General features: G+C 43.9%; 1 protein-coding gene and 1 pseudogene across 3 annotated transcripts; one reads left to right on the top strand and one right to left on the bottom strand.

Annotated features, from left to right (window-relative positions):
- Positions 1-745: 745 nt before the first annotated feature.
- LOC134565083 (NF-kappa-B-activating protein-like) lies at positions 746-8,590 on the bottom strand (annotated as a pseudogene).
- A 66-nt stretch (positions 8,591-8,656) lies between these two features.
- Positions 8,657-18,544, top strand: LOC134565081 (transcriptional regulator Kaiso-like). Of its 3 annotated transcripts, none has more exons than XM_063424458.1 (2): positions 8,657-8,788; positions 13,551-18,544. In XM_063424458.1, the coding sequence occupies exons 1-2, from the start codon at positions 8,761-8,763 to the stop codon at positions 15,590-15,592; spliced, it is 2,070 nt and encodes a 689-aa protein (XP_063280528.1). In that variant the 5' UTR covers positions 8,657-8,760; the 3' UTR covers positions 15,593-18,544. The 3 variants fall into 3 exon arrangements, with proteins under 3 accessions (XP_063280528.1, XP_063280529.1, XP_063280530.1); XM_063424459.1 differs by lacking the exon at positions 8,657-8,788 and adding an exon at positions 8,800-12,514; XM_063424460.1 differs by lacking the exon at positions 8,657-8,788 and adding an exon at positions 8,800-12,060.
- Positions 18,545-20,139: the final 1,595 nt, after the last annotated feature.

Raw genomic sequence — 20,139 nt, forward strand, 5'->3', positions numbered from 1 at the left:
AAACCAAACAGGGAGCTCAATGTAAATAAGTTTGCAATAATAGCAGAGAAGTAGAAGTCAAAATCTTGCTACATGAAATGACCCTGCTTATCACTAGCTTTACCCCCAGAGGCATGAATAGCCACCCTGTAGGCATCTGCATTCTGCAGAAATTTGTCCTGCTTTACATGGGTCTAGGTGGGGGCCTGTGGTGGTGGGTTTTGGTTAAGCTGTTTGGAGTTGTGTATTTCAATGGTTCCTCCCTGTTTCCCCCTGCTCGAAGGGTCGGGTGCTGCCCAGGCATGTCCCCCTCTTTGTGTACCTCCCCTACCCCTTCCCTGTCCCTAGAAGCTTCAGTTAGTTGTCCATCTCTCCCCTGATCCTGCCCTATGTTATGGAAAAACCCCTGTCCATCTGTCCTGGGACCAATCACCTGCTTGTTCCACACCCCCCACCCCTCGGGTTTAAAAGCGGGTGCGGGCTTTGTTCTTTGCTCATTTTCGTACCCCTGTCTCAGGGAATAAAGGTCTCTGAGAAATTGTACAAAAAGGAGTCTTCTCTAGTTCTTGCTCTGAAGTCTAGGCACCGTAACACGTGTTGCCGTAGAAGAACAGCCTTGTTCTGCACCGTTACCTGAACCTGCTGGCAGATTCAGGAATGGCTCTTGGCACAGCTGGGAGACAGAGCTACCACCTGTGTCAGGGGTCTTTATTGCAGCAGATAGCCTTATGTGGTGAATAAAGGCCAGCTCTCAGCTGGCCAAACTTGGATTCAGTATTATGCTTACAATCTAACTTCTTTTTATTCCATTCTCCAGGCCAGAACAGTGCCAGTTTAGAGAAAAGTGGCTTCAAGACATAATTGAAAATAAAATAGGGTGCACATAAAGATTTGCTTCCTGATGAACAGTTCCAATTTACCATTACCAATACTCTGTTGTGGAGAACTAAATAAACACAATGAAGAAAGAAAAGCTCTTCCTTAGCAGCATTTCTATTTTGTGGATAAAAAGCATTGAACCTGTGCAAAATCAGCCACGCCCTGACATGGCAGCTGGCTGTGTGTGACAGTCCCTGGCAGGTATGGGTGGGGACGGCAGGATGGAACCACGTTCCAGAGTGTAAATGGGAAGAGGCAGCTGGGCAGGATTTGCTGTTTGTGAATGCCAGGTCTGTGGAACTCCAGGGAAAACATTATAGGACTTTAGGACTTTTATTTTCTTGATACAAATATACAAGACATCTCTGCTGCTAGACTTAGAGGAACAAAAAAAAAATAATAGGAGAACAAAAAAGAAACAACCTACCTCTTCAAACCATTTTGTTTTCAAAAACATTTGAGAAAAAGAAGTTCCAGGAGATATGTTTGGAAATATGCAGTTGAATCAAAGATAACCACCCCATAACCACTGTTTGACCAAAGCCTCCAAGCACACAGTTTAAAGCAAGACATGTAATACTGTTGAAATAGACCAAAGTAAAATACTACGGGAGTTAAAACAAGGGTTTTATCTAGAACACTCCCATAAACAAAAACATTTCAAATAAATTGAAAGATACATCCTTGTTACCACCTGTGTACATCCAGGGGTTCCAGTCACTGCACCCCACTGCATGGATGCCTATGTATAACATAGGAGGAAAAGAAGCAAGCAACTTAGTTCTTCACCATGTGTTTCAGTGAACTGTAGATCAGACCCTCTTATTACTGTTATTTTACACCTCATTTGTGATCTGCTTGCTCTAAAGTAACTGAAGACCATCTGTATTACAAACTCATTTACAAAATATTTACACATCTGGTTTGAATCACAAACCAAACTCAACTCTTTTGAGGAAAAACCTAAATCTAAAAGACTTGTAAAAAAATAGTGAAGTAGACAGTCTCGGATCTTAAAACAGGAACTCAGGAGTTCCTTCATTTCTGCTACTGGTGCTAGTAGCTTATTAAAGGTCTTTCCCAAGCTAAATGATCCTATGATTAATAAAAAAATAAATGGAATAAAAAAATCACACTTATTGGCATTAGGTAACAAAGCCTTTCCATGGGATCCTTTGGCTTGTCTGATTCAAAGTGAGTGCAGAACACTGACACCTCTAATCTTCCCCTCCTGTTCCTGCCTTGTAACATTTCTCTTTCCAGAGATTCCTTGTAGATGGTAAACAAACCATCCAAGAAAATCTGATGAAAATAACTCTGTTTCCTTGATACAAGTAATCCATTCCTGAGGCTTGGCCCTGTTGGGTGAAAAGTGCTGCAGCACCTGAAGTTTTTTTAAAATCACAACTGGACTGGGTTAGCTGCCACATGGTGCAAGCTATGGTGTACAGCTCAAATGAAGCATTATTTTTCCTCTTTGCCTTTAGTCTTTCTGTAGACCATCTCTCAAAAGCTTGCAAGGATCTTATTCTCTTGTTTCCTCCTCTCCTCCTGGTTGAAGGATGCCAGAGCTCTCTTTTCATCTGCGCTGTAGATCTGGTTCTCTTTACGCAGATGCACAGCTTCCATGCGGCGATGTCTGTGGGGGAGAACACGGGGTATGTCAGCATGGGCAGAGGGGTGTCAGTGCCCTGTCACAGCTTCCAGCCATCAACTGGCCTGAATGTGTTCAGGGGCTTTAAATAAAGATACTGAAGTACTAAGGTCTGAACAGGCTCTGAGCCAAAGTTGACCTCTAGATGAACCTTCTAACAAAATGTTATATTTGTATCCACTCATTAAGGTAATATGCATGATCATTAGTGAAATATGTAGTCTGATAAGAATATATTTATCTTTCTGAATTTAGAAGCCAGACAAAGGCATGAAATCAGACATCTGGCCTTGTTTGAAGGTATATGATCAAAGCCAGCTCCCTTGGTTCCTCCTCGAGCCCTGGCCAGGCTTTGGGTGGAACCCAAGAGGAGGATGAAACCAGATGTTCCTGCACTAGAAGTTATGTAAGCTTGTTTATTCTACAGTCTAAAAGCTGGGCCCTCTCACAGTGAAGATGGAGGCCTTGCCTACAGGTGGACACACCACGTAGGAATTCCCAGGAATGGTTCTCCAATCCTTTGCTGTGACCGGGGCTCCCCAGCTAATGTGCAGATCTGGATGATGGTAAAGTATTAGGGTAACTGGTGATGTATTTTTCTTAATCACTCTAGGCAATTTTTTGCAGTAATGATTAGGTGCATTACTTAGCTTATCCTTTGTAATGCTTTGCAGTTTTGCACTGTAGCAAATTATACTTACTCCTTAAAGTTGGTATCTGCATATTTTGTGCTGACCCTGCCAACTGGCAAAACAGATACCTAAACTAGGTAATCCAAACTGCACACTAACCTTCCCAGGAAGGAGTGTGGCAGAGCAAGGAACTGATTTCTGGGGATGTCTGTTCTCAGGCAGTCAGCCAGAAGCCTCCTCTACCCCCAGGGTATCAGCTGCTGGCTCACCAAAATTAAACTGATTTTCCTGTTGGTCAGAGAAAAAAGTGCAGCCAACCTCTCACACATTGATTTGTCTCCTGCTGAAGGGCCAGCACATCCCTGGGGCTGTCCAAACAGACCACCTTTGAGCCACCTGACACAAAGCACCTCCTCATTTGAAATAATTAGAAGAGTATCACCTGTGAAGAACTTTTGCTCTTGAGGAGGAAGTGTCCTTGAAAAACTCACTATCCATCTCTAGCAATGGAGAATTTAGTGTAGATTACTGCAAGCAGAGCACCTTCTCCTCCATGCTTGCAAGTAGAGCTTGGAAGCATTCTTCTGTTCAGCCAGCAGAGAAAGCAGCTCTTGAAAATTCCACTGAACCATTGCCATAATCAAAACCATACCTGCTGCCACTCATGACATAACCAGAGCTCTCAAACGATGCGATCTCTTCACCTGTCAAGCCAATTTCACCTCTGCGGGGAATGCGTTTCCCTGCTTTTACGTACTCTCCCATGGCTGCACCTTCACCGGGCAGGAGGGCATGTCCATAGCTAAAAATCCAAAAGTGGTGATTTCAGTAGTTTCAGATAGAGAGCCTGAGCTAAACATCCAACTTCCCTGTTCACTACTATATACAGATGCATTTTTAAACACTTTCTTATTCTTTCCCACATATTGGTCTGTTTCTTCCTTATGGCAACACTAGCAACATCTTAAATTATCAGCTGAGTTCATTCTGATGACACTACAAAGTCACAATACTGCAGAGCTTAAGAATAAAGGCACTTAGAATTCATTTTTATAGGAATCAAGGCTAAAAAGCATAAACCAGACTTTTTTACCCAAATTCAGGCCAGGGGAAAGCCTAGCACCACTAGAACTTGTGTCTGTGAGTTTCTGGCACAGCATTTCTCCCTTTGCATGCCTTATTGTTGCAATAGCCCTTTTGAACAGTAACTTTCACACTTGATTTACTTGATTTGATCAAAGTACCATTAGAGTTGTCTACTCACTTCAAAGGCCTATCATCCTGAGACGTGTGAGTTTTGGGAGCCTCTGGTCCAATCAAACCATCAGCTTCAGTATTTTCTGCAACAATAAAACAATGAGGAAGATTAATCTTGTGTCCCTTGCTCTTTGTTATCAGAAGTGTTACACAGGTCAGCAACACCTAACAAAGAATTCACAAAAAGGACATCAAGAAATTTCCACCCAAGTTTAAAGTCAGGTGAACCTACTTGTCCTCTCAATCCAGAGATCATCCCCTTGAAGCATTTCATCATCGGAATCTTCGCTACTTGAATCACTGGATTCCTTCCTGCTCTTCTTAGCTTTCTTTTTCTTATACTTCTTCCTGTGATAAAGCCAGACAGACATGCTTTTCGGAGTCCATGTTTGCATGGATCCTCCACAGAGAGTGAAAAGTACAGAGATAGAATTAAAACCTTTAGAAAAATTAGAATATATAAAAGCTTTAGATACATAAAGTAGAAATCTAACCCTGAGCCTTAAGTTTTACATGCCCTAAGTCCTAGTTCAGTGTAGAAGGACACAGCTTCAGGCTTAGTGATAGAGTATAGACATAACAAAAATAGAGTAGGGTACTGTTTATAATTTTTAGTATGAGTTTTATGTACAACAAGGTAGAACCTTATGCTAGTAAGATAGAGTTTTACGTTAATAGATATGCTATGTGCATAGGTTTTGACGCTGATTTTCGTAGTTTTACGAACTTTAGAATTGTACCTAGATTGGTTAGTGTGTAGATAAAAAATATGAATATGCATTTTGCAATTTGGGATAAAAAGCCTCTGTGTCAGTCGGTCAGTGGAGGGATTGACTGATTGATCAATCCGATCTATCGATCCAACCTCCACCTCCTGCAGCCTGAGGAAGGAGCCTTGCTAGGGAGCCGGATGGGATTCTAAAGGTACCATCTATTGTAGCCTGGGGTCCCGTCCCTTCCCCCTGCGAGGGTGCGGGACCCCAGGGACCCCTCCTTGCCCCTGCGATCCCGTCCCTTCCCTTTCCCCCTCTGGCGTTTGCCCCGGGACTCTGTTCGGGGCTGCTGGGGAGTCTGCGAGGGTCCGGGACCCCAGGACCTCCTTCCTGTCTTTGCAACCGGGAACTGCAAGGGTTTGGGACCCCTGGGACCCCTCCTTGTCCCTGCGACCCTGCGTTCAGGAACTCTGCCGAGTTCGGAACCCCCCCATTGCCACTGTGATCCCCGTGGCCGGGACCCCTGTCTGGGATCTGTGATCTTGTGATCCCTTTCTGTTATTGTGACCCCACGGTTGGAAAATCCTGCTTGGGGTCAGGAGATGGGAGGCTGATTTACCTAGAGGCTGTGGTGTCAGATTTATGCTTTGCTTATAGTCTTACTAGAGTTTTGCTTGTTAGGAATTCTATGCTTTGTTTGCTGTTTCATTAGAACTCTGTGTGTTAAGATTTCTATGCTTTGGTTATTGTTTTATTTGGACTCTGCTTGTTTATGTTTATAACTGATCATATTGTAAGACCGCTCTTAGAACTTGCGCACCTTCAGATACATGCTTTGTAAATAAACCACTCTATTTAGATACTAAAATGCTGTAAGACCTTTAGAGACTATACCCGTAAAATGACCTCGGCACATGCTATTTATAAAAATTTAAGATGAAAAAAGGTGCTTGGAATCATACTCAAATAATTAGTTTCTAAAGGCAACTTCCCCCGATAGGAAGACTGGCTGTCTGCTGTTTCATACAAAACACTTCACAGCAAAGCCAAGACAATATATATGTTCTGTTTTGACTTCCAATAGAGTGTTAGAAAGTGGCTCTACAGGGAGTTGTTGTGCACAATTGTGTAGATTTAAATAAAATCCATCAAATTAATATTAATATTATTTGCCAGCTCTTGCAAATTACCCAAGGTCCTCAGGCTCCCTCAGGGCCTTCAAAGAAAACTGAGCTGTCCTCCAGCCAACAGCAGCCAGAATGACACACAGCAACCATGACACTTACTTTTTGTTCTTCTTTTTCCTCTTCTTGCTTTTCTTTTTATTTTTATGTAAAAAAAAGGAAGTGTATTATCAAAAAGAAATTATTAGTTATAACTAAGTAGTTTACTGCCCTATGACTAACATGGCATGCCTTTTACAGCCCCAGTGTTCCTGGAGCTGTAGGCTCTCTGACTCTCAAGCCTAACCATAAGCCTCTGTTCCTAGCCTTAGCCCTAACTCAAACTCAATACTAATGGGTTTTCCAGGCCAGAAAGATGTAGGAACAGCAATGTTGGAGCCTTGCTGGGATTGCCTAGGCATGCCTTTTACAGCCCCAGTGTTCCTGGAGCCATAGGCTCTTTTACTCTCTCAACCCTAACCCTAAGCCTAACCACTCCCCTAACCCTACTGCTAAGAATTACACTAACCACTACCCCTACCAATTAACCTAACTACTACCCTAACCACTACCCTAACCCTGAGCCTATTCCCATCACTAACTCTCTCCACCAGAATGCCCTAGTACACACACTGATGGGAATTGTTTATAATGGGAAAGTGTTAGTAGAAAGCTCTCTGCAGTACTGGTCCATATTAGAACATATCAAACAGATCTCTAGCATGAGAGGCCCAGTGAATGCCAAATTCAGAAATCCCATTTCCTGAGGCCAGACTGCAAGCTGAAACTCTCTTGTCTTACCACTGGAGTTCTTCTCAGACTCGGAGTCACTGTCCTCAGGTTTCCTGCACTTTCTTTTGGATGCTTTATGTTTTTTCTTTTGTCTTTTCTTCTTATTTTTCTTCTTTTCCTCTGGAACGTTTTCAAAGATAACATTAGAGAACAAAGAACATCTAGTTCCATATGTATTCCCTGATCTTCCCAAAGCAACGTTCTCCTTTGAGCTGGAGCCCATCCCACTCACTTCCACCCATCTAAGTCAGGGAACCTCCTGCAAGCAGCAGCAGCAGATTCTAAGCCACAGTAGCTTCCCATTTTCAAAAAAGCTGTGCAAGCCAAACAAAATACCTTCTGAGCTGGAATCTGAAGAACTACTCTTAGATTTTGCCTCTTCATCTTCTACTGGTGTGTGCTCATCAGAACTGAATAACAGTTTGTTACTTAAAATCTGTTTTGTTGTATTCAAGATCAAAGGTACAGATATGACTTAAGACATTTTGAGTCAATCCTTGCAAGGGAGTAAAATATTAAAGAGCTAATTTAGCCTGGGAACTGCTGTCAGAATCACAACACAACAGTCACCTAATCTACAATAAATCACATATTGCATAATTGGTATGTTGGAATTACTTAGTGGGAAAAAAAGTAGTAATCTCATTATGTTGCTTCAGGAAGGAACTGATACAATAAGTATTGTGGCATCATGACTAGCGCAGGGATAAAGCATTTTATAAACTGAATTGATATGTAATTAATATTATAAAAAACATGATGAAAGAATATGTCTTACTCTGGATCAGGAACTTTTGGTGACAGCCCCCAGACTTCAGGTGCCCCCAGTTCTCCAATTCTCTCTCTCACTGAGTCTCCTGTAAAGGAAAACACTGTCACTGACGCCTAGGACGCCTAGTTTGCCACACCCAGCACACAAACATTTTAAGTCCCACACGTTAGTGTTTCTAATTGCCTAAAGCACCCACAATACGGATAAGAAACAACTCGGAGCAAGGAGCAAGATCGCAGGCCGGCAGTCTGGCAGCAGAGCTCCGCACACTGCAGAGGATCGGCGGTAGCAGGTGTTAACCCCCTTCCAGCCAAGCTCCGTCCCGTCCCTCCCCGGGCGGCCCTACCCGCGGGGAACGCACGGAGAGCTCGTGAAGGGGCTGAGAGTCCGTGACGGGGCCGTACAGAACCAGGCCTGGCCGCCCGCCCAGCACCCGCAGGCCCCCGCCCCTCCCGGGAGCACTGTCCCTTCGGCGCGGAGTGGGGCCCGGCAGGGCAGGCCCGAACCCGCGCTGGCGCTCACTTCTGCCGCAGGATCTTCTCCTTCTCGTAATACTCGGGCCATTTGCTGTGGTGGTGCCCGTGGTGCGCGGAGGAGCGCGGCGCGCCGGGACTCCAGGACCGGCTGCGGCTCCGCCGGTGGCTCAGGTACCTCGGGCCATTGCGCTCCCGGGACTGGGAGCGGGACCGCGAGCGGCAGCCGCGGCGCTCGGAGCTGGTGGCGGGCGGAGAGCGGGACGCGGGCGCCATGGCGGCAGCAACGAGCGGCTTCCTGTGGCTTCCGGCGCCCTCCCGGCCGGGCGGGAGCGGGGCAGCCCCGCCCGCGGGGTCACCGCCTCACCCGCCCGGCCGGCAACGCGGCGGTAGTCGCGGCGGCGGCGGCGGCTCCCTTTGTGTCCCGCTGCGGCCGCCTGGCAGCGATGGACGCGCGCACGGCGGCGGCGCAAGGTGAGGCGGCGACTAGGGGCGAGCCGCGGGCGGGGCGCGGGGCCGCGGCCCCGGGAGCTGTCCAGGGCGGCCCGTGAGCAGCACTGCCCCGCGGACAGCTCACCGTGCCCCGGCGGGGTTCCCCCTTCTTGGCGGGGCTTGGAACCGCCTGACACGGCCCGACTCGGGCAAGGCCCCATTTCGAATGTTCAGCCGCCCGGCACCTCCCAGCGCGGCCTGACACAGCGCTGGCTGCCGCTCCGGTGCAGCGTCTCAGGGCAAAAGTGACAGGACGAGAGGAAATGGCCCCAAGTTGCGTCAGGGGAGGTTTAGGTCGGGTATATGGAAATTTTTTTCATGGCAAAGGTTGTCAAGCACAGGAATAGGCTGCCCAGCGAAGTGGTGGAGTCCCCATCCCTGGAAATGTTAAATGGAGATGGCACTTAAGGACATGGTTTAGTGGTGAACATGGTGCTGGTGCTGGGTTCACGGCTGGAGTTGATGATCTTAAGTATTTTCCAACCTTAACCTTTATCTATGAAAATGATACAAATTATGTATTCAGATAAGACACCCACTCTTCTGTGAGCGCCCTTTCCCCTCAGGTTTGACCACGTTGCCACGGAGCTTTCTTAAAAAAACCCCGAGTTTGTGCTCAGCTCTGGAAAGTGCAGTGTAATATCACTGGGTCTGGCCAGCTCTGTGTAAAGGGGGCATTTTGGACAGCTGCTCCACCCTGGGGAGCCCATGCTGGTTTACGCTGTCCAGAAATTATGTCAGGGTATGTCAGTCTCTTTTTCACAAATGAACCAGTATTTTAGCTCCAAAACCTACCACAAGCGGCATAAAATCTGTAAGATGGAGGAAGCCTATTGTGTATTTTTTGGGGTGCAAGTAACCATGTGCAGAACAGGAAGGGAAAATATTTACCAGAGATTGCCCATGTGTGTGGTGTTACTGTCGCCTGTGTCTGTGTGAGGACAGCCCAGTTTCTCCTTTCTTTTGATTATTTTGGCAAATAGATGTGACTAAATGATGACTAAAACATCTGCCTCAGGAGCACTCTGCACCTGTTACCTAATATTGTAAGGCGACTTGAAGTGCTTTTGTACACAAGTTATAATGCTCATGCAGTACATAACAGCATCTACAAGAACTACTAATGTCAATAAAAAGGATCACTGGACTCTTCAGTTATATGAGGCTTTATATAATGGGATTGGCAGGACAAATACTCTCAGAGATTTCTTCAAAGCACAAACAGTGAAAATTTGTACTTTGGAGTCTTTCAGAAGCCATGATTTTTTATTTTAAATTCCCACAGTGGAAGAATATTTCTGTCTTTAAAGGTAGTCTTAGGTAGGATAACTATTGAATTTCAAATTTATTGAAAACCCTTAACTGTTCTGCTTTTAAAATTTAATTTACTTTAATGTAAAATATATGTTTTCATGATGGAGAATGTTACTTTGTCTCTCAAATTTGTCAGCTCTTTAAAAGAATTTTCTGTTCTCACAAACTGGATTTTTAAAAACAAAAGAGCTCCTAAAATTGCTTAATTGAACTCATTACTGAATTACATACTTTTTTGTCTTCTCACAAAAGCCTGCACATAAATTTCTTTAAATTTGTAGTTCATATTTTCAGAGCCTCCATCACAGAGGGTTTTTTGATCACTTTTATACATTAAGATAAAAGTTGCTATTGGGTCTCTTACATATTTTTTCAGTTCCAAGAATACCACATGTAGTTCTATATCCCAGATGTTTCTTGTCAATATCTTAGATAAAATGGTTCTTTTATACTGTTATTTATATTGTAAGGTTTTATGTGACTTGAATCCCCAAACACTTTCTAGGCTTATCTAAAAATAAAAGTGGAAAAAACAACCCCTAAACTAGGAGATGCATGCTGACAAAAAAAATGCACATTGAAATTCAGCTTTCAGATGCAGCAAGACGGTGGCAGCTTCAATCAAATTGGCTGAACTGGGGAGAGCATTAGCTCTGTCCTGACTGCAGCAATGTGACAGTGGGGTTCAGATTCTATATCTGACAGAAGGAGTTGCCATAGAGAAAAGCTGCTGTGAGAAAGGTAAAAGTCAAGGAGATGGTGCAGCTCTCCCAGCAACTTTTAAATCAGGCAGCATTTCTGTGACTAAGTGGTTCAAACCTGATTTTTGAGATCTGGTGATGCCTCAGGAACAGGGATCCTTCCAAGTCAGTGCTTGTCTGTAGCTGTAAATTTTCCTGTTAGTTATTTAGTGTTGGAAGAGGCAGTGAGAAGTCTTTAAAGCTGGAGGATGAAAGGCTAATAAATTGTTTAATTTGGGCCATCACACATTTTTGGAGGAGAAAAAAAGCACTGGATTAAGTATTAAAACAATTACAGTATTATTTTCATTTAATATAGCCTCTTGTGTCAAAATTACTAAGAACCTGTATCAAAGGAGAAAAGAATTGAAGGGTCGTATGAGGAAGAAAAGCCTATGGTTTCCCTGATGAGTGTTTTCTATTATTTATTCTCCTTCAATTGACTCTCTGGTAAAGCCTATAAATAAACAGAAACTGTTTTTTTAACATTTAAAATCTGAAGGCTCACTTCAAAAAGGCACTTCTGTTACTAACTGTACAAATACAGGGAGTCTGACAGGTGATTTTCTTGCTAGAAGAGCTCATAAACCTGGGCAGGACCATTTCATTGCTGATTTATGTAGTGAAGGATTGCAGTAATTTCTGCCAGTGACTGTGTCCTGTTCATGTTTTTCAATGAACTTGACAGGACATTTGTTCTTGTCAAAGTTTTTGAATCTTAAAAAAAATCAGGAACTCCTGTGGTTCAAGTCCACAGAATGCATACGGGGGGAAAAAAAAAGGAACAGATCAGTAACCGAAGATGAAAAATATCTTTTACGATCTTGGTGTTCTTTGAGCATTCCTGAACAGCAACAGTTTCCAAGAGGCCGCACTGTGGATGTGTCACTTTGGTGGCCACATGTCCAATGTGACAAGAGTCGCATTTTGTCAAAGACACTTTGTGTCAAAGCCATACGTGTCTGTATAGCTGCTGGCAGAGTCTGTCTAACATGTGTCACTGTGGTGCAAAGAATTCCAAATAAATGCTCCCGCAGCACGAGCAAGGGTGCTCAGGTGTGGGTTTCAGCTCCCCTTGGTGCTGGGCGGAGGTGCCGGCTGCGTCAGCGTTGTCAGAGCAGCGCCAATGCCCCCGGGAAGGCAATGAGATTCAGCGGGAAATAGCGTCTCCACGGCCTTATCCACACGGTCAGCCGTAAGGTAGGTGTCGGGGGTTCACTGCCGCCTCCGCCCGGGACACGGAGCGCGGGGGAGCCGGGAGCCAGGCGAGAATTGCCAAGGCCGCAGCAAGGCCCGTGTGTGGGACCCGAGGCGTCCCAAGGCCTGCGCTGAAGCAGGGTCGGGGCCACACACTCGGCACTTCGAGGTCCGCAGGCGGCCTCCTGCAGGCGGGGGGCCGTGACGCGGGCGGTGCGTCCCAGGCTGTGTCCGGAGCCCCGAAAGCGCCGCGGCCTCGGGGCTGCCGGCGGCGGGAGAGCGCGGGGCGGGCCCGGCCCGGGGCAGGAGCGCGGCCCCGCCCCGGCTCGAAGGTTCCCGAGGCCGCTCGGGTCAGAGCCGAGGGCAGCACCGGCAGCGCCCCCCGGGGGCGGTGCGGCGGGTCCGGTGGGTCCGGTGGTGCGGGAGGTGACGGGGCCGCGACCGTAGTTCGGCGCAGGTAACGCGAACTCGGGGGGCTCGGCTGCCCCTCTCGCCCCGCTGGGGGCTCAGCGAACGGGGAGCCCATCAATTCGGGCCCGGTGCCGCCAGGCCGCTCCGCGGGCCCGCTGCTGTCAGCGCCGCCGTTTCCGCTCGGCTTCCGGCCACAGACCGGCCGCTGCTGCCCCGACGGCGGCCCCGCTCGGAGCACGCGTTCTCATGGTCAAGCCTCCCGGGGTCGCGGGGGGAGCCGGGCGGGACGCGCTCCCCGGGCTGGCGTGCGGCGGCCGCGGGGCTCCGGCCTCAGCGCTTCATCCGGCCCGGCCCGGCCCGGCCTGCGGAAATAAAGTTTCACGGGTAAAATTCGAGCCCGTGACTCGCTGTTCTTTATTTTGATGTTGTTTTTTGCAGCTTATTGGGGGGCTTTGAATGGGCAGTGCTGACAGATGGGTTACTTTGACTTAGCAGATGTCTTTTGTTACGGTGCTGCTTCAGTGTCTCGATTTGAAATACAAAGCCTTGCAAATATATGACATGGGGTTAAAAAAACCTTTATTTTTCTGGGGAAGGAAGTGCACTATCCATAGCGTTTTCATTAACTCAGTTGACTGGTAATATACAGACACACATTCTGGTGTCTGGCCATAAATAGCTTCACGTTATTGGGCTTTCTCATAACAATTTATGGAATATTTCACAATTAAAAAGAAATTACTAATAATATTTAAAGCTGTTTGAGGGACCCAAAACTTCCATCTTCTTGGTTTTATAATTAACCTTATTTGCTGTTGCCTAAGATGAGGTGTTGTTTCTCTGTTCCCCACCTTGTAAGAACAGAGGATATATTCAGAATTCCACTTACCTTGTGTAGAAGGGGAAAGGACAAACAACAATAATAAACAAATTTGCAGAGTGCAGTAGCACATGATCTGAACAGTATCTCAGATTTGTTTTTCCTAAAGAAGGAATAGACAGTAAATATGTGAACGTTGTCATGCAGTTAAAACTGTAAATCTGCATTTTTACTAATTTGATATCTTGCTTTCCCTTTGTAGAAATGGAGGGGAAAAAACTTATTTCTGCAACAGACACACAATATTCTAGCGTGCTCCTTCAGTCTTTGAATGAGCAACGTGGCCATGGACTTTTTTGTGATGTTACAGTCATTGTGGAAGACCAGAAATTTCGAGCTCACAGAAACATCCTTTCAGCCTCAAGCACATATTTTCACCAGCTTTTCTCAGTGGCTGGTCAAGTGGTTGAACTGAGCTTTGTAAAAGCAGAAATTTTTGCAGAAATTCTTAATTATATTTATAGTTCCAAAATAATCAGTGTTCGATCTGATTTACTTGATGAATTGATTAAATCAGGGCAGGAGCTGGGTGTTAAATTCATAGCTGACCTGGACATACCTCTGGCCAAAGGCAAAAATGTGCCAAGCGAGGTCAAAGACAGTGCTTCAGAAACTTCAGCTTCTAGTCCAAATCAAAGAGATGCTGAAACACAGGTAACTGTAATCAGGCCAGAGGGTCAAGAGGCAACAGATGGGATGCCAGTTATAACACAGTCATTCTCCTTACATGGCATAGAATATGAGACTACAAAAATTACAGTGAGCAATGAGGATGATGAGGATGATGATGTAATTTTTTGTTCTGAGATTGTTCCTCCAAAAGAATGTACTAAAGAAAAAAATGCTGCAAGCCAGAACCAGCCTTGCTCAAGTCCAGCTGGAGCTTCTGACCAAAAATCCTGTGGTAGTGGTGGCTCTCCCCATTTGACGAACACCACAGCAGCTCAGAACCTCACTTTGTCTGCCAGTCAGTTAAGCCCAAACCAAACACAATCAGGTGCTGAATCACTTGTCTTGGCAACACAGCAGCATTTTACTCCTAATATCATTGTGCTAAACAAGCCACTGCTTAACTCATCACTTGGTGCCAGCTCCTTGCATCAAAGACATGTGACTCCTACAATTAATTTACTTGAGGAGAACCAGCAGCCATCCAATAATGGCTCCATAACTGAAGTGGAAGCAACTGCTGTTGATGATGAAGAGGTTGTTGAAGATGATGTTGATATCATTAGGTCCTCTAGTCCTGGTTCGGTCAGCAGCAGGTCTTTAGTTGAGCGACCTTCTGTTCCTAAGGCAGTGAGCACTGAAGGATCAGGTGTACAGAAAAAACAGGTTGTTACATTTTCACAAGAGCCATCTGCTAAACCTGGAGAATTTAAAATAAAAATCTCAGACGTCCTTTCTGGAAACAACAAGGAATTAAGTTCGGGTCTAGCATCAAAGAATGTGGCAGATGGGCAGAAAATCATAACATTAGATACAGCAACTGAAATAGGAGGCTTATCCACAGGCTGTAAGGTTTATGCAAATATCGGTGAGGATACCTATGACATAGTCATCCCTGTGAAGGGTGATTCTGAGGAAGGGGAAGCCAAGCCTGATGACACACCCAAAAAGTCTGGTGATGAATCTCCAAAGGGGAAACGCATGAAAGTAAAGCATGATGACCACTACGAGCTCATAGTGGATGGCAGAGTCTACTACATTTGTATTGTGTGCAAGAGGTCGTACGCATGTCTGACGAGCTTGCGGAGACATTTCAATGTCCACTCCTGGGAGAAGAAGTACCCGTGTCGCTACTGTGACAAAGTTTTTGCTCTTGCAGAATATCGTACCAAGCATGAACTTCACCACACTGGGGAGCGAAGGTACCAGTGCTTGACATGTGGCAAATCTTTCATCAACTACCAAATTACGGCCTCCCACATAAGATCAGTTCACAGCCAAGACCCTTCTGGAGACACCAAGCTGTACCGGCTGCACCCCTGCAAGTCCCTGCAGATCAGACAATACGCCTACATTAGTGACCGCTCCAGCAGTGTCCCGGTGATAAATGAGGGGGGAATTGTCTATCGTGTTGGCTCAGGGAAGGACGGCACTGAAGGAACAACATCTAACTCTCCAGCCAAACAAATCACCTGGGATGACATTTTTGTTCCACAGGGAAATGAAACAATTTTTAAACAAAACCTGTCAGAGGGAAGTACTGAATTTGAGTTTGTGATACCAGAATCTTACTGAAATGTTTGAAATGCTGGAAAATGGATTCAGTGCAGGAGCATTGAAGCTGTTTTAACTGAACTTTAGAAATTGCTGTAAAATGAAAGGTTAGTCAAAAGAAGTTAACTTGTTCTAAAAAGTCACCAAATGGTAGCACTTAGATGGACAATGCTAACTGAAGTGATTTTTGGAAGCAATTAATCAGAAAATTTACTTCAGTAGAAAGTAAGATTTCTAAGGCACTAGCAGTGTTTTCTGGTATGTTAAATTTGATCAAAACATGAGGATTTGTGGCTTGAAAATGTACAATTCCTTCTAAACAGCTAGAAATATTTCTAAAATAATTGAGGTGTTTCCTGTACCCATACTTACCATGTAAACCCTTTCTTTCATGTTAGCACTTTAATGCTGAATTCTGTTTAAATGTTAAACAAGAAAAGTTAGATTTTTTTCATCATAGTCTCTTGGTCATGGAACTATTTAAAAAAAAATCCCACAACTTGTGAACAAGGGGCCAAAATACATGATCCCCTACTACACTGGAGTAGTCTGTTTTTGAGCTCTTAATTCTGCTTTTATAAATATTATGAATCATCTGTCTTCATGCAAAAAGTCTTGTCAACAAGCAATACTCAATTAGGGCTAACTTGAACAAACTTTACTTACAGTTGGCAGTATGGTGAGCAAAGTATTCAGTGTCCTGGAGCATGATGTTTTACTCTTTGCAATGGGTAAAAACCAAACCCCACAAAGCTCAATAGTGAAGAAACAGAACACTTAGGAAGGAGATAATTTTACCTTCTTAAAGCTTGAGAAATATTGTTGCATTTTCTTACTGCTGGAAAAAATGCCAGTAGTTAGTTTGATATAAAGTGCTGTTCCTTTTGTTTTCCTTTTTTTTTTTTCCACTTCAGGAAGAAGGGCTTCAGTCCAGAATTTAAAAATTTATGATAAAAATATTATTTGTTTTTGCTGAAAGCTTCTCGAAACTACAAATTCATGTAAGTGCTGTATTGGTTTAGTACGGAGACTGCTGAAGATCTTGTATGCCTGCCTGTTTGGCTAGATCTTCAAGTGAAAAAGGGATTTGGATTCCACCACCCCCCCCCCCACTTGCCCCCATTTATACACTTTAGAAGATGAGAACTAAATCAATAACCAGAAAATACCCTTTATTCACCATGATCCAAAGTATAAATTCTCTGCAGTTGTCTAGTTAGCTGTTTCCAGGTTTGGGTTTATTATGTGGCTGTTTTATTCTCCTTGCAACTGATGCCTGTTTAAGCAGTTAAAAGATGAATTAGATGTCCAACTTAATCAGGAAATGGTAGAGAAAAACAGCTGTTTACTGGAGTTAGTTTAGCATTTCAGAGTTAGTTACTTGTTGATTTTTGTAAATGATAATATGAAAACTCCTCAAGTTCTAGAGGTGACTGAGAAAGACTGTTGTGCATAGTACTAGTTATGGAAACCTTTCATTGCTTATATTGCAGTTACAGGTTTCTCTTTTTATGTTTTAAGTTAGCATCTTGATGTTATGACTTTCAAAGTTAAAGGTTTTAGACATACAATACTCATCACAGAAAGGCACTTAAATGGTAAATGGTTCAAATATAAGTTGAACTACAAAACGATACCAAAAATCCACATGAGCAGTGATGGGAGGAGGATTTGTTTATGTGGTGCATATAATGCTCAGCACTTCTCTTTTGTCAGCCAAGAATATGATATACCTGATTATTTCCAGATCGTATTGCAGACCCCTTTGAATACAATGGGTCATGCTTTAAATGTGGGATGTAACTGAGGTGGGATTTCTGCAGGCATTATCCTAATGTGACATGAGTGTGGATTGCCTGTGTCGGCTCAGGTGGCTCAGCCGCAGCTGGCTGGTGCTGTGGTGAGACTTCCTGAACTTTGTGGCGAGACAAATGCAATGTTATTTTTGTTATTGACATGACACATGTTTAATCACAAAATAGTCTTGAGTTGGAAGGGACCCACAAGGATCACTGAGCCCAACTCTTAAGTAAATGGCCTGTATGGGGATCTGAAATTAAGCAGAATTAAACATAATGGCTATCACTATTTGCTGCTGATATATTCAAAACCTTAAATTAAACTGTGTCTAGTAAAGGTCTCTTTTTGGAGGAAAACTGGAAAATTAGGGCTTTGTTACTATTTTTGCTAGAAGACATGTGCTTGCATGTGTCTCAGGGTCTTCAGTTTTCCTTGGAAGTGATTTTTTGATATCCAAAGTCCAGAGGTATGTAAAGCATTTTTAAAATTTCATTTCTGATATTTATTGTTTTGGAAACATGTTAAATCCATTCTTTGAAAACTTTTTATGGGGCCATGAGTAAGCTTTTATATTTAGATTTCTGGCTATTGCACTTATATTTGTGTTTTTGTTTGTTTTTGTAGCCATTTAACTTCCAGTTTAACCTAATGAAAAAAATTATGTAAATATTAAGAAATTGGCTTTGGGATAATGGAAGAAAAAGGTTGAATCTGACAAAGCATTTATAGAGAAATGAAAAAATTCAAAATTTAAAAAATTTCATTTATTATGCATATAAAACCATTAACAGATCTGCTGCAGAATATGGTAATGGTGGCTGCATTCTCACTGTCTGGTTTCTTTGGGGATTCATACCATAACATTCCACTATGTGAACTAAATAAATATTGAATAACATCTACTGCTTATTTATTTTGTTCTGTTAAGGCATGCAGTTTATAAAAAGATGCAGAAGCTGACAACTATATACATTGAATTCTGAGTTCTACAGGTAGTGCCTAGGAAATGTTCTGTGTGAAACATTCCTTGGTTTTTCCCGGTCTGTGATGTATATAGTCGTACAGTCTTTCCTTAACATACTTTTTCAAGCTGTGTTCTACTTTTCATTAATCAATACATGATATTAGTTCTTAGAGCTTTCTATGGCAAAAATAAAAAAGTTTAATACTCAAGATGGGTGTAGTATGTTTCTTTTTGATGGCAACTCAGTTTCTATAATCTAACATGTTTGTAGCTTCCTTTTCCAGGTTGTTGGGGGTTAGATTTGTTTCTTTTTTACTTACAGAATTTTTTCCCATAAGTTGCTAGGAAACTAACTACTGAGTACTTATGGGTGTTCGAGGGAAACAAAAAGTGGCCAAAGGAGAGGAGTGTAGCACCTGGCTACACCTCTTGGTTTCTGGGAGTTTCTCGGGAGGGGGAGGGGAGATACCACGTGTTTTTGGCGGCAGGTAAAGGACATGGCTGGGAGCAGCTGTGCTTTCTCACTCTCAGCATGGGAAGGAGGATGGCTAAGTTGTTGCTTACTGCGGGGAGAATTCACTGTCACCACCGAAGCCCAGTCCTAGGAAATATACCACCATGACAACAACAAAAAGGTGATACCTAAGAACAAGTGGTCAGACTTGCTGCCGAAACAAAGAGGAGATGTAAACCCCCAGAGAAACAATAATGAAGGGGTGTGTCTAAGGGAGATTCTCAGTTCATCAGATGAGAGGGAATCAAAATGAGGGAAAGATCGGCTAACAGAAAGGATGTTACAGCACTACAGTCCCGCAGCCTGGGCTCGAGAGGGAAAAGGGAAATGTGAAACCCCAATCCATCTACAAGGGAGGCTCATAAGGTTACAGGTAGTAGTAGAAATAATTGCAAATCTCACCATGGATATCTTAACATTAGTAGCCAGGAAACACCCAGAAATAAAAGGTCTCATATGTCAACACCAGGCAGCAGTGAAGCACATACTAACTAAAGGAAGGGGAGTTTTGGGAGAATTGCAGGAAACTGAGTGTCAGGAGGCACAAATTCCCATCCGAAAAGAGGATTCAAGATCAAAAGCCTCATGGTGGGAACGAATATTCAGAGAAAGGACAAGGGAGGAACTGATAAGAATCCTTATATTGTGCCCTATAACAGGAATAATGGTCTTGCCGTACCTAATACCCGGTTTCACTAATCCAATACATTGGGTAGCACATGGCATCCAGATACTAAGAATAATGAACCTCAAAGGGAAAAGAGGGAACCGGGCAGCAATAGCACTAGCAAACTTTGAGGCACAAGCGAGAACAGAAAGACAAGAGTAACCCTCAGTGGGGATATTAACAATTTGGATTAGTAAAAAAGGGAGAATCACGAATTATATGTTGAAATTTTAAAGAGAGGATTGTGATAAATGACATAGGATAATTTGTGTTTATGATCGATATAAAATAAAAATTAAGCAATGCTCTGAAAAATAAATGGTAAAAGTCAGTCGGGCTTGGGAAAAACGAATTTAGGAATGGACAATTGTCGCTGTGAGCCTCGTCAGAAAGACACACTGGAGCCTGGAGTTTGGGTTGATCAGAGCAGCAGCAGGGGAGAAAATCCCTGCCTTGTTTATTACTTCCTATTTTATACTTCTCGCAAGGTGACCATGGATTGGAGAGTGGGCATTCTCACCTCTCACCACATTGGTCAAGGGGACTGTTGCAGCCGGGAAGCCTGGTAGGCTCCCGTGGCGGTCAGTCGCTTAAGGGCAGAAATGCCTAGTCATGGTGACTAG

Source organism: Prinia subflava (assembly GCF_021018805.1).
Source record: "Prinia subflava isolate CZ2003 ecotype Zambia chromosome W unlocalized genomic scaffold, Cam_Psub_1.2 scaffold_33_NEW, whole genome shotgun sequence".
NCBI classification, from domain to species: Eukaryota; Metazoa; Chordata; class Aves; order Passeriformes; family Cisticolidae; genus Prinia; species Prinia subflava.